The sequence below is a fragment of the Sorex fumeus genome, unplaced genomic scaffold, assembly GCF_029834395.1.
Source record: "Sorex fumeus unplaced genomic scaffold, SorFum_2.1 ptg000007l, whole genome shotgun sequence".
In the NCBI taxonomy this organism is placed as follows: Eukaryota; Metazoa; Chordata; class Mammalia; order Eulipotyphla; family Soricidae; genus Sorex; species Sorex fumeus.
The window spans coordinates 30,630,176-30,645,305 of NW_026606064.1; the positions used below are offsets into that span (position 1 = coordinate 30,630,176).

Here is a 15,130-nt window from a genome sequence, read left to right on the forward strand (position 1 = left end):
CCAGTAACATCTCCATTGTGAGACTTGTTGTTATTGTTTTTGGTATATTGAATACTCCACAGGAAGCTTGCCAGGCTTTGCTGTGCAGGCGGGATACTCTCAATTGCTTGCCGGGCTCTTTGAGAAGGGTGAAGGAATCAAATCCAGGTCGGCTGTGTGCAAGTCAAATGCCCTACCCACTGTGCTATCGCTCCAGCCTATTGTGAACTAACAATGATGATATTGATATAATGATGCTATCACTTAATCACTTAATGATGCTATATTGATACAAATTTGAGATTATAATTTTATAATTATAAATTTATAATTTATAAATTTATTACTCGTAAAGTTTAATTTATAATTTATAATTTATAATTTATAAATTATAAATTATAAATTATAATTTATAATTTTAAAATTTATTTATTCATTTATTTTGGTGTTTGGGCCATATCAAATAATGTCTTGGGCATACTCCTAGTCCTATGCTCAGGGATCATCCCTGGCAGTGCTTAGGGGATCATTTGTGGTTCCAGAGATTAAACACAGGTCAGCCTAATGCAAGTTAATCAACTTCCTCATTGTACTATCTTTCTGGTCCTAAGATTGATTATAATTGATTAGCCATTATGCTTAACACTTTACCTGCATTGGTTTATATAACCATTGGTTGATCTAGTAAATAGTGGCACTGATAAAATACCTACAATAAAAGTATATCAGATGTATAGAATAGTTTTCGTAAAAAGTATTCAGTTAAGAAATGAAATAAAATTGAAGAGGGAAGGTTTTAAAGATGGTTATTAGTTTAGCATTTATTATTTACTCTAAGCCAGGTTTGTTTAAGGAAACTATGCAGATTATTTTGGAGAAAGACAGCCTCCCAAATGTGTTCAGAAGGTCTAAGAACCCATCCCAGTACTCAGACTGGTAGTTCAATGTGAAAGTCTGAAAATATGGTTCTGCATCAGCCCTGTAGTGCCAGGGATTTCATGGGTCACCCAGGGAGTACTGGAGACTTCCAGAACTTCACCCATTGACACTTTGAGATTCCTTCATAGTTACAGCCAGAATTGCAAAGGATCAGGTTATCTGCTCTATGAAAGACACAGGTCTTAATTTCTATATAATTTCTCCCTCCTTGTTATTTAGATTTGAATTCTCTCCCAAATTCTAGAGATAAGAAAATTTTCAGAAAATAAACTCCATGTTCAAATTCATAGAGCCAGCAAATGGCAAACAGAAGACTCATATTCTACAGAACATGACCCTACTGTGTATTAATTATTAATATCTTCAGTGAGTTTCTGGTTTAGCTGAGTTTTTTAATTTTTCAACAAGGGCCTTGGGAACAGAAAACCTTCGTTGGGATCCCTATGTTGAGACATAAGGAAAAAATTTGAAGCCGGCTGAAATGAAATCAAGAATGATTTAGCCAGATCCAAATCTTTTTCCTTTATACAAAAATTTATACAATTATGTGTCCTTTATACAAACATTTCACATATCTGGATATGCTAATTTTGTCTATACTCTCAAAGGTTATTTATTCCCTTTGCGTCTTAGAATGCAAAACTATTGGAATGATCTTAGGTAAATGCTTTGTTTTCTTCAACAATCAAGAAATTTAACTCTATTGAGTTATATATTTTCAATAAAGAACCAATAATCTTTACATTTTTATTAAGACTTGAAAAAATGGAATATGTTAGTGTTTTCATATCTGATTCCAACTTCCATATTTGTAATCCAGATTTAAGAAGCACTGTAGCACTGTGTTCCTGTTCTTCAATTTGCTCAAGGCCCAGTAACATCTCTATTGTGAGACTTCTTGTTACTGTGTTTAGCATATCAAATACATCACAGGGAGCTTGCCAGGCTTTGCCATGTTGGTGAGAAACTCTCGGTAGCTTGCTGCTTACTCTCCAAGAGGAGGGGAGGAATCAAACCCAGGTCAGCCTGTTCAGCCGCTTGCAAGGCAAACTCTCTACCTGCTGTGCTATCGTTTCAGCCCTGTCACTGTCACTGTCCTCCCATTGTTCATCGATTTGCTCAAGGGGGCCGAGTAAAGTCTCCATTGGAGACTTTGTTGTTACTGTGTTTGGCACATCGAATACGTCACGGGTAGCTTCCCAGGCTCTGCTGTGCGGGCGAGATACTCTCGGTAGCTTGCCGGGCTCTCTGAGAGGGGCGGAGGAATCGAACTCGGGTTGGCCATGTTGGCTGCGTGCAAGGCAAACGCCCTGCCGCTGTGCTATCACTCCAGCCCAGCTTTAAGAAATCCAAATTAAATGTGACAGATCATGGTGGAAATGGAATTATAATCAGAGATCCTTATGTTGGGTATATATTGGGTCAAATGTCATATGAGGAATCAATAAGCTGTTAGTGAAAATATGTCCAATTTTTTAAAGTAACAACAGTTTTCCAGAGACTCAGATATTAGTTAATGTTATATTAATGTTATCAGTGAATATCACTATGGCATACAAGAAAAAAACCTTTTATGGAAAAAAAATCATCCTTTATCTGGGAAACTTAACAATAATTAGCAAGAAGTATGTTTTCATATTGCAGGAAGCAGATGTGCTAGCTGAGACTTTGAACTGTATTTAGGAATCAATAGGACATAAATTTTGATCAAAGAAGTCTTAGAACTAGAAAGCAGGCTGGCAGTTCTTAGAGAGGCTGCGATCCCTGGTAACTCTGGGATAAGACTGGTGACTCTGTAATAACTGCTTCCCAGCTTTGGCAAGCATCATGCTTTGGCATCAACCCTCCTATCAATTGTAGATCATCCTTGTTCAACCCAAAGCTGTGTTTGAATCCAAAGATGTGTTTGATTCTTTTGTTGTCCTTTCCCTCACCTAAGTGTCCTCCTCCTGAATAAATTCTACTCAAATACTATCTAACCAGTACAGGCACAATACAGTCTGCTTTTGGTGAGTATATGTCAGGTCATCATACAACTCCCAGGTAAGACCAAGATCCAGTATCATACAAATTGAGGACATTTCTGCATTCTAATTGTTGTAAATCATTTATACTCGCCATTAAAAAGCCTGTTTAGCCTGTTTAAATCATTTATACTCACCATTAAAAAGCCTGTTTGCACCATGCAACCATTCCTTACCGCAAAAACTGCACGTTTCATATCTACATACTTTTTACTCTGTTATTATCTACTCAAAGCTTTCCTATGTGATTCCTCGCTGTTCAGCATAGCTACACATCTTAAAAAATATCACAAGTGATTTTTTTTATTGATACTTGTTTCCTGATCTGTTACATACCTCAAGTTTTTAACAAATATGCTGTGTTTTAAAATATATTAATGTCCTGGAACTAGGATAAAAGTTGCCCATAAATGGTTCATAACCTAATCTGAGAAAGGTGAAAGGAATTTAAATTTTAACATCATCATCATCATCATCATCATCATCATCATAATCATCATCATGATTACCATTTCTCAGCTTATGGAAAATATTTATTATAAGAATTAAAGTAAGAAGGTGAGAAAACTTACATTTTTAGTGAAAATCTGATAAAAAAAAAAGCTTGGTTCTTAAACTTTTGAGTACATTGGGAACATCTTTAAAGTTGATTTAGTAGGTTAATGATGTGGTCTCAGACTAGAAAAACTTCTATTCCATTAATATAGATATGATTTAGAGATCTATACCAATTACCTTAGCTCATATTTAGTTAAATACTACCAAGAAATATTGACATAGCACCTGGTCCAAACATTTATGTACACTCTTGTCTTCAGTTTTTCATCCACAAATGAGGGTTGGTAATTAGAAGACCCCTTTGAAACAAATATGTTAAAATATTTTCCTGGAATAAATGCTGACTAAGTATTCTTATGATCGTAATGACTATGTCATCTTTACTTTACTTTCATTTTAATTTTTATAGATGTGTTTCATATTTATTTGGGGGGTAATATAATTTTAAAATCCAAAAGTAAAGAATACACAAAGAAACACTTACAGTAGTTTGTTGCTTTTCTACTTTATCAGTTGCCTCTTTAAGTTGAATATGCAGGGTTTCATGGAGAGACTTCAACTGTTCTCTAGTTGAAAATTGCAAAAAAAAAGATACTTTTTTAGCTATTTACTTTGTACATGTTAAACATTTTAATTATTTTACAATATATATAAAACATATAAGTACCGCGCGTGGTAACTAGAATTGTATAGCATGAAAATGCCACTTATTTGTTAGGTTTCTTGTAACAAAAACCTTTCTCCCCCATTCAAGTATTTAAAACAAGCTGTAGTTAATGGAAATTGCACTGTTATTGTGTCTTATGAGAATCCCAACTGGAAATAATCAGTGTGCAGCATGATGTGTTAAATAAAATTAAATAAATGGTAATTCTTGAGACAATATGCCAAAGTGTGAGCGTGTTTTATTTTTTTTAAAGCTAGAGATTACTGATAGGATGCTCCTGATTGATTAATTTAAATTTCAGGTTTATAACCCTTTATAACACCTGAGATTGTTCTTGAAGACAGAGAAAAGAAACGTATTTCTAACTTGATAGTTAATTAAGTATGAATAATATTGTACCACTGTCCTCCCATTGTCCATTGATTTACTCGAGCGAGCCCAGTAACGTCTCCATTATGAAACTTGTTGTTACTGTGTTTGGCATATTGAATACGTCATGGCTAGCTTGCCAAGCTTTGCCGTGCAGGCTAGATACTCTTGGTAGCTTGCCAGGCTCTCCAAGAGGGGCAGAGGAATCGAACATGGACCAACCGCGTCAGCTGCATGCAAGGCAAACGCCTTACCCACTGTGCTATCACTCCAGCCTGGAGCAATAGCACTATGAATAATAAAAAATGAAATACTATTTTACTGGGAATAATAAGACAGAATTTCTTTTAACATGTGTCTCAAGATCATTAATGTGCATGGAAACTGCTTTACTTGTTAAAAATTGTAATCTGTTTGTTTGGTTTGGGGTTTTGGTTTTTGGGCCAAACCTGGCAATGCTCAGGTGACTCCCAACACTGCATTAAGGAATTACTCTGGTGGTGCTCTGGGAACCAACTGGTATGGTAGGGATGGAATTCAGATGGCTATATGTAAGGCAAGTCCCCAAAATCAAAATATTTCTTTATACATGTACTTATCTCAGGGGTTTAGCATTTATTATTTACCATAAATAACATATTTCTTAGCTTAATTTTTATTGTTTTAGCTGTTAATATCATGTGGAGTCAGATAATTCCAATTGCACTTTGATTGATCACTCAGATGTTGAGTGTCTTGCACAGAATTCTATGGTTACAGGGAACTTTAAAAAGATACTATTTCATGTATCTTCCATATAAATTGTAAATACAAAACACACTCATCTGAACCAACTCTGTGTCTGTATTTATTTCTCATTTTCTCATATAAAATGCATATGAGTGTATGCACACATACGTACACATATGCACACACATACAAACATACACAACTCTTTCTTTCTTGGCAAAAAGGAAAACTGTATATGTCTTCATCAAATCCTCAGAATCCACAGTATTTTAAACAAGTTTTCCAATTTTAGATAAAACTCTGAAGTTTAACTACCAAAAAATCAAAATCATTTGATCCTTTCATTGAAATACGTGGCCATCATCTGATAGTTTGTATACTAAATGTCTGTATAATTAGCTGAAATTTTTAATAAATCCACACAATTTCCCTGGCTATATTCTGTGCATTAATTTAGAAATCCATGTTGTTATATAATGCACAACAGAGCAAATTCTAATGAACAACAACTCTCAATAATTTATTTAAGTACTTTGAACAATTATTTTCTATTAAATAGAAACAATATCTTTAGGTTATTTAAAAATATTTTTAAAGCAGCAATATCAAAAGACAATTTAAGAAAATATCTACCAGTAAAAGCAATAGATTTTTCCTTGCTTTCAGCCTATCTCCTCATCTTCATCTCTCCTGTGGTGAAGGAAGGATGCTTTCACTACATGATCTTCCCTGGGCATTTGCCCATCCTCTTGTCTAAGTCATATTTTCTTGCATCAGTCTGTCTCTTTCTATGCTGAACACTGCTGGCAGAGTAATTCCCCTAAATTACTTTAATTATGTCAGTCTCCTACGGAGCTACCAAAAATGGGTTTTCTATGGTTTCTGGCTCAAGTTCACTTTGTTTTTTCTATTCGGCCACTTCTCTGCATCAGTTTTCTATGTAAGGGAGATGTCAACAATCTCAAGGAGCTGTCTTTCGTCCCCATCTGTGCATGCAGCTTTATACTCTCATCTTCCTGACCCTCTATTCCTTAGTCATTACAACCTCCTATGGAGATGATATATCTATTTCTAAGATTTCCATTTATTAGCATTTCCCAGTATGGAATGCCCAGCCAAAGTAGCAATTTTCAATACTGCTATAGTGACTGGTGTTATTAGTGTTAATATTCACCAACTATGAATGAATGGCAAGTACATGTATAACATACTGATGAGTTCTAATAGTATGATTAAAATTAATAAAGCAGTTATAAACATGTATTTTTGGAGATTTCTCAGATCAATATTTTTATAAATGATTTTAATATTGAATAGAGAATATTCACACCTAAGAAGCTATATTTTTCATTTAAATAATAAGCAATAAAAGACAATTGGCACAATATTAATGGATCTCATCCACTAAACTAAAATATATGCGATGAGAAATATATTCTGGGACAACGGAGAGGATAAATATATGAGAAGAGACAGTATCGTGAGTTCATCAGCTTTTAAACAGATTTTTGTTTAGTGTTATGTGAATTAATGTAGAAGGCATTATTATTTTATGTCACAACAGAGCAAATTCCAATGAACACAACTCTCAGGAATTTATGTAAGCACTTTGAGCCACTGTTTTCTATTAAATGGAAATTGTATCTTTTGGTTAATTATGAGGATGACACAAGAAAATGTATGAAGTATCTAGAAGCAAAACAACCTGATGTACTATTTATGAATGCCTTATTACTAGGATTACTTTGTGCCTTATATGTCTAATATCAGAATTATGACTATTCTAATTCTATTAAAATTTTACATTCTATTCTATATTGGTAGTTCTATCATTGGGCAGATTTTTTTAGGCTACCTACTAATTAGAGAACAACGTAATACAGCAAAAAACACTCAGCTTCTGATCTGCAGTCAAGCAGAATCAGCATCAATAATACCTGATATTTACTCTATGAGTTGCCATTTGAATAAGAGGTCATATATTCAGTGATAATAAGACTGTTTGCATGCATTTAGAATGAACTGATTCATGTAATGTTTCTGGATGAAGTTTGAAATTATAGAAAATAAAGAAAGGTGAAAATGAAAAAGAACGCTTACCTTTGTTCGGTCCCTATCAGCAGGAGCTTCTGAACATTGTCTTTGGCATTTTTTTCATCATTTTTCAAAGACTGGTAAGAAAAGTAGGGGAACAATTATTATTCAGGTAATCAGTATAGTCTCACTTTACTGTTGGTTTCAAGACACAATGTGTTACTTTTGCCCTGGATCTTGAATGTGCAAATGAGGCCACAGTGACCCCCTTACCTCTAAAGATCCCCCAGGAATTTATAACTACAGCATGTGATACAATTTAGGTGAAAGGGAATGAGCTGAGCCTTGGCCTTTAGGTTAGATGGATAAAGAGTTGTCTAATTATCTTGGTCTTTTTATAAGTGAATATAAAATGTATCTTCTGCTCTTTATTTGAAGTTTTGTTGTGTTCTTTGCAGCAGTACTTAACCAGTTGTGGCTGCATAATTTCTATATATACAAGGAGATATACAAATCTTTCTTTTACTCGATTATGCTAAATAATAACACTTCTCAAGATCAAAGCAGCCAAATGTCATGCTCCTCTTTGGTTTTGTCTGCTTATTTCTCATAAATAATGTATTAGAATAAACAGAAAAACGAAGGACATGTGAAACTGTGAGTGAACTATATAAATAAGGTGGCAAGGAAAAAAAAAGAACTCACTCAGTATTTATTTAATCTGGCAACACAGCTTTCATAGACAAGTACAACAGAAAAGATAAGACAGCTTTCCTCATTAAAGTATCTGTATGGAGATGCTCCCCATAAGAACTTTCTTATTTGTGCTCAATAAACTACTTAAGAGAGCAACCTATCTTTCTTGATATTAAAAGTTACATCTAAAAGGCAGTAATAGTGTTTACTGAGAGAGCACTTGAAAAAGCAGGGAACTGACAATAGCAAGCATGGCAAACACATTGTTTACTTAATATTTATTTAAGACATAGCTATCATAAATTATGCAAAGGCTTGATATCTGCCTTTATAAATCTTTCAAGACTGAAACAGATAATTTTTATAGAATAATAAGCATCTTGACAAGAATGTTGTGGGCAGTATATCCAAAGAGGAAATCTCTTCCCTGATGAGGGATAAGTCACTTTTAGGAGGAGCAATAAAAAGGGTTTTGCTTGCTTAGAAAGAGTATTTTCAGGAGAAGTTAAAGGAAACAGTCACCAGTCATTCTAAAGATTTACATCACTGTGAAACACGGTCTTATGATTTACATCAGTTTATCCAAAAATATTAAAATGCATCTAATTACAGAGGTGTTTGCCTTGCTTCCTGCTAACCCTGGTTGAAATCCCTGGTATCACTTTTGGACCCTTGAGCACATCCAGGGTCATTCCTGAGTATGAAACTATAAATTTCCCCTAAACACTCTGGGTTTGTCCCCCACCAACCAAAAAGAGAAAAAAAAAGAAATCTTCTATTGTAGAAAAATAGTGCTTATAACTTTTTAAAGTGAAAATCAGTACTATACAGGCACAATGCAAATTCAGTAATTTATTTATTGACATCTGCTGAGTTTTCAAGTATGCCATGGTTTAAAAGGCAGAGAGGACCTTCATCCTCACAAAATCAAGACATTAAATATGTGACTCAGAAAATAAAAAAAAGAAATGTGTCTATATAGCGATAGGGGTCAGGAAGGTATATTCAATTCAAATTCATAGTGTGCAAGGAAAGATTCTTATTTCTTTGTAAAGATAGAAAAGATGTATATGAGTACTAACTAACTCTTTTGAATTAACAGACAAAAGAGTATTTAACAAAAGAACTAGATCACGTGGGATCTTTTTTTTACTAATTACCATTATCACCAGGAGAATAAAGTATGAAAATTGTGGTATCTCCATCTGACTAAGAAACACGGTTCAATGCAATAAGTAATAGACCTATTGTCAGCATTCAAACTCATGCTTCTTTGTAACATTTAAACGTAACTTATCATCCTAAACTAGATTATGAAAGATTAAAAATATAGCAATCAATCACCACAAAGAAATACACAAAAGTAAATCATCTTCTTAATTTAAGTATAAGTTCTCCATATATGTTAAGATTTATACTCATATATTTCATTTTTAAACTAAAACTTATCTTGTGCTTTTTAAAAATAAGATTTAGCCATACTATTATTTGCTCACAGAATGACATTCTTCTTTGAAGATATTTACTTATTGAGTAATAAGCTTTTAAAAGAATCTTCAAAACAAACCTATGTGGAATTTAATTTTTTTCAAGAAATAGTACCCATACTCATTGAACTATTAATTATAATTGTTTTATCACTTTATGATAATGAAAATGAACATTTGGGTGAAATTGATCTTAGAATGTATAAGAAAATAATCGCTTTTCCATAACTCAATTTTCTCATTCATGAATTTGCAAACAGAAAAATTTCCTAAACTATACATCTAAAGGCATTTTATTTTCAACAGTCATAAAATAATAAATAACTAGTGCTAAAAAGTGCAGAAGTCTTTATATGTTATTTCACAAAGACAAAATAAAGTGGACTTTCCTTTCCAGCTGAAAAAAATATTTTCATCTTACTTGAAGGTTGCTTTTAATTCCAACGAGTTCTCTTGAATTTTTTGCCATCTGATGGAGCATGATGCTTCTCTCCTTAGCAATTTCCTTTAGCTTCCTTTCTAGTTCGTGATAGTTCTGTCTAACACAGAAAGAAAAGGCATGAGAGTCCCTTTTCAAACATTTTCACTCAATGTTTTTGACGTTGGTGAGCTGACTTCACCACAGTCATCAGAAGTCCTTTCCTTAAAGTTGAGATTAATTACAATATTCAACACTGATTTTTGGATGTTTTAGTCATTTAAGTGGGAAAATTTGAAAAAGTAAATATTTGTATCAAAATATTTACTTTTTATTAAGGACTCACCATGCTACATAGATTCCATAATAATACTGCACATCATATATACACATATACATATATTCATATTTATATATTGCATATTATAAGTAACCTCAAGGAAGTTTTATAGCAAGAGATATATTTTGAAATTGGTAAAATATATGAATTAACCCTTCTCTAAAAATGTTAGATAGACTACAGAAACAGAAACAAAATACATACAATGACTTAAAATTAAGGAAAGGCAAACACATACAAAAATAAACATAATGGTAAAGAAACTTAACAAATAGCTTCATTCATTGACAAAATATGTAAAAGTTAAATATGAATTCAGCAAAAACTATCATGATTACCAGAAAAAATGAGGAAGAGAATGATTGTTTTTGGTACTAAAATGACAGTGAAAATTAGGTGACAAAAATGTAAAGCCTCAGATACATTCAGATGGATAAATATATCCCAGAAATTCAATACCATGGTTTAAGAATGATAACTCAGTATAGAAAGTTGAATCACTATAAGACAATTTACTTATTTTATATCTAAATAAATATAAATTACGTTGAATTTACATAATTCATAAATGGATATGGTTATTTTATTAGTTAATAGAGCTATGCCATTGATATATAATATATGTATATATACATATATATAATTATGGTGTAGTATACGAGAATAGTCAGGTTCAGATATTAGGGATACACCTGGCAATTCTTGGTGCTACTGATTCTGTTCTCATGGTTCATGCCTGTTGGGTATGGGTTGGTCCCCCATGCCCCATATGTGCCAAGTACTGAACCCATATGAACCAAGTGCAAGGCAAGCACTTACCTGCTCTACTGTGTTTCTAATTTTCTTATTTAATCTGTGCAAAAAAGTTATTGTCATTTTAATACCACACTATAGATTGAAATGGCAATATTATATTGTCATTGTAATACTATAGTTTTCAATTTTCTCATTAAATATGTGCAAGAAAGTTATTGCCATTTTAATATGAAAAACATTATAAAAATGGTTAGTTGCCCTAATTTTACTTATGAAATGAATGATCATATATGTGTATATGTGGATATATTCATATAAATTTTGGTGGACCTCTATGTTTCTATGTAGAGAAAATATACAGTAAGAAATAACAATGCCCAGAGAAGCCTAAACTGTAAATGATAAGGGAAGACTTAAATGCTTAGTGAAGCACATATATAAATGGCTAGCTCAGGAAAGTCTTTCTCTAAAACATAGTATAAACATGTCCTTTGGAAAATTATTTATATAGGTGGGGAAATATATATAAATGAAAATAAGCTTGTTGAAATTTTTAAAGTGCATGCATTTAAATTAATATAAAAAGAACAGGTTGCAGTGAACATTTACCTGAGAAGTCCAGTTTTACTCAAACTTGAAGGAAAATTATTTAAAGAAATGGCTTTGATTTCTTCGTTTATAAAATGCAATAGCAATGCCACCCAGAATATTGCATATTCTTGAGTAATATGTGTAAATAGTTGAAGTGAGCATAAATAATTAAAAATATAAAATTCCTATTATTGAATAATGTAATGCATTTCTGTATAGCTATAAAAAAGTCAAATATATCAATGACCTTAGTAATGATTAAGGAATGTATCATCTTCAATATGTTCGTCTTACTAGTCTTTGCTTTTCCTTGTGTTTTAAATGCAAATGCCAATGTTCTGGTTTGAAAGAAAACAGAACATTCTACTGCTGAGCACCTAAGTGGTTCTCCCAGGCTTTAAAATTTTCTCTAATGAAAAATAATGAACCAGTAACAAGACAGTTATTAATGCCCCAGGTTCCCTTTTATTCTCAGCAAAGTCAAATGAAGAATGGCAAGGCACAATTTCACTTACTCAAATTGTGAACTTTCTTTACTTATTTCCCTGTTTGTTTCTTCTGACTATTTGTAGCAATAAATCTATCTAAAATACATCGAAAGATGTATAATTATAATGTTATATAGCATTGTGCACATTAAAGACATCTATTTACATATTTTATTTTAAAATACTAAAGACAAAAACTACTTGGTTCCATTTTATAAAAGCTTTTCTATAAATAAATTACTTCTTTATTGAAGAAATTCAGTCACAGACATAGTCAGTCACAGGAATATCTACGATGATTTTTTTTCTGTTAAGGATGTGTTATATAACTTAAGAACATATTGAATGATGAGGAATTTACCACAGCAAATCTACACAGAACTTAATGTATATTATGTATTCCTTCACTGTTACTTTAAAATGATTTTAAATCAAATATATGTAGTGTTGAATATACTTTGTGTTTTTTTCCTATATTGCACAGAAACAATTATTTTGTTTTTATTGCAGCGTAGTATAGTAGGAGATAATGATACTGAAACATATATTTTATAGCATTGAAGGCAAAAGCATGCATTTTTCCAGTTTTTTAATGTTATGAACAATGCTGCTATGAATGTTATATATGCCTTGTATCAGTATAAACATTTAAAAATGTTTTACATGAAACTAAAATTAAAGTGCTCCATTATGGGTCATGTATTTTTCAAGTTTGTCAAATACACTATTATTTTCCCCTGAAGCAACTGTAGTATACAAGATACAGTATTTCCAATAACAGTTCAGAAAAAAAAATGTCAAAAGCAGCTCTAAAGCAGAAAAGTTAGAAATCATAATGTAGTTTCACAGGGCTTGTTTAGGAACTTGCTTTATATATTACCAACACTGGTTAAAATACCCAACACCACATATGGGCCCTTGAGCACCACCAGGGATCCCAGAAGAGCACAGAGCCAGGAAAAGTCCTTGAGTACTACAGTGTGTAGACCAAAACCAAAACTAGGTGCTAAAAAAACCCCATTATAGCTATGATTTATATTTTGCTATAACTCATAAGGAACCTTGATAAAAAATTTACATGATAAGTTTTATAGTGCTTGTTCATACCGATTTTTTACACTGGTTTTTCCATTGCTAATTATAAAATTTTATTCTGTATTTATATATTCAATATAGGAGAGACTTGCTGGCTAAATATATTGAAAACATAATTTCCACTTTGCTTCTTGGATTTTCAATATTTTAATAGTTTCTTATGATGAAGAGAAATTCTTAATATAAGAATAGGTCAAATCATTAATAATTTACATTGTTATCCCTTTCATACTCAGATTAAGAAATTAGGACCCGTTCATTCTTATTCTATCTTTTAGATCTGAAATCCAAAAGGAATGTTTATATGAATTGCACAAATTAAGTACAATGTTACATTTTCATATTTACCTTATATTCAATAAACAAAATTACATCAACATATTTTGTAATTCATCATTTTATAAATTAATTTCCTTAACAAACATCTACTTCTTAATCTGTCAAATGACTCTATTATTTAGCTAATGGCTCACATTCAATTATTTCAGCTAATACAATTGTAAAATTTTAGCAAACTGCTTGAAGCTTGGTGCTGGAGGTAGCCCAGGTAATATCCAGCACTATAGAGGATATCTTTGACTCCTCACATTGAAATACAGACCAATTGGCCAAGAATCACTTAAAAATATAGATAATTACCACTCCTAGGAATATATCCCAGAGAGGCAAAAATGTATAGTCAAAGTGACATCTGCACTTGTTTGTTCATTGCAGCACTCTTTACAATAGCCAGAAACTGGAAGAAACCTGAATGCCCAAAAACAGATGTTAAAGAAACTTTGGTACATCTATACAATGGAGTACTATGTAGTTGTTAAAACAGATGAAGTCATGAAATTTACATACAAGTGGTACAACATGGAAAGGATCATGCTAAGCGAAAGGAGTCAGAAAGAGAGGGATAGACATAGAAAGAGTTCATTCATCTGGGGGATATAAAGTAACAAAATATGAGATTAATACCCAAGAATAGCTGAGATCAGCACCAGGAGGATTACTCCATAGCTTAGAGGCCAGCCAGGCATTCTAGGGGAAAGGGCAGCTCAGATAGAGAAGGGAGTACCAAATAAAGGGTGTTTGGAGGATCCTCCCAGGAGGGGAGATGCATGTTGAAAGTATACTATGGACTGAACATGTTTGCCACTCAATGCCTCTTTTGCAGACCACAAAACCCAAAAGGAGAGAGAGAACAAAAGGGAATGCCCTGCCACAGAGGCAGGGTGGGATGAGGGGATGGGGGTGGGAGGGATATTATCCATGGTGGTGGAAAATGGGCACTGGTGGAGGGATGGGTATTTGATCATTGTATAATCAAAACCCAAGCACAAAAAATTGTAAATCTACAACTGTACCTCATGGTGTTTCATTAATAAAAATTAAAAATAAATAAATAAATTAAATATATATATAATCGGTACACTAAATTTATTTTATGTATAAATTGCATTTAGAAAACTAAAAACTATTTTTAATGCACAATATTTTATATTATCTATAGGTATAAACATGCTTTGTATAAAATTGTAGCTTTCCATTTTAATAACCCTTATTTATCATATATATAGTTTTAAGAACATAGAATCTATTGCACAACATTCAATAGAATAATAATATATATTTTTATGAAGTATATTTATTAATTATCTTCTAGAAAAATGGTTCATTCTTACTCAGGACAGGAACTAAAACTCTGCTAAAACTCTGGGGACATTAGATACACAGCAAGAGTGAGCTATTTGATGTAATAATACATGAGACTTCTACATAGTATACAAGATAGGTCTTCAGAACTTGCCAGCGCAAAAGAAAAATCCTCAATGACAAGGTTTGTCAACACAATAATGCCATGACCAGAACATATTGATAGAAAAGGGACTAGGAGATTTTATGATCCTCCTTTACTCCAAGATGTATGCAGACTAGAAATGGCATCATGTGACACTCTTGGAAAGTTTGTACA

General features: G+C 32.5%; 1 protein-coding gene across 1 annotated transcript in view; it reads right to left on the reverse strand.

The window, feature by feature from the left end:
- Positions 1 to 15,130, reverse strand: part of LUZP2 (leucine zipper protein 2) — a 398,937-nt gene that overhangs the window by 190,242 nt on the left and 193,565 nt on the right. The window contains exons 2-4 of the mRNA XM_056106656.1: positions 9,904 to 10,021; positions 7,366 to 7,436; positions 3,985 to 4,066 (exon numbers count right to left, since the gene is read on the reverse strand). Coding sequence (XP_055962631.1) covers positions 3,985 to 4,066; positions 7,366 to 7,436; positions 9,904 to 10,021 — 271 coding nt within the window. The remainder of the gene's footprint in view (positions 1 to 3,984; positions 4,067 to 7,365; positions 7,437 to 9,903; positions 10,022 to 15,130) is intronic.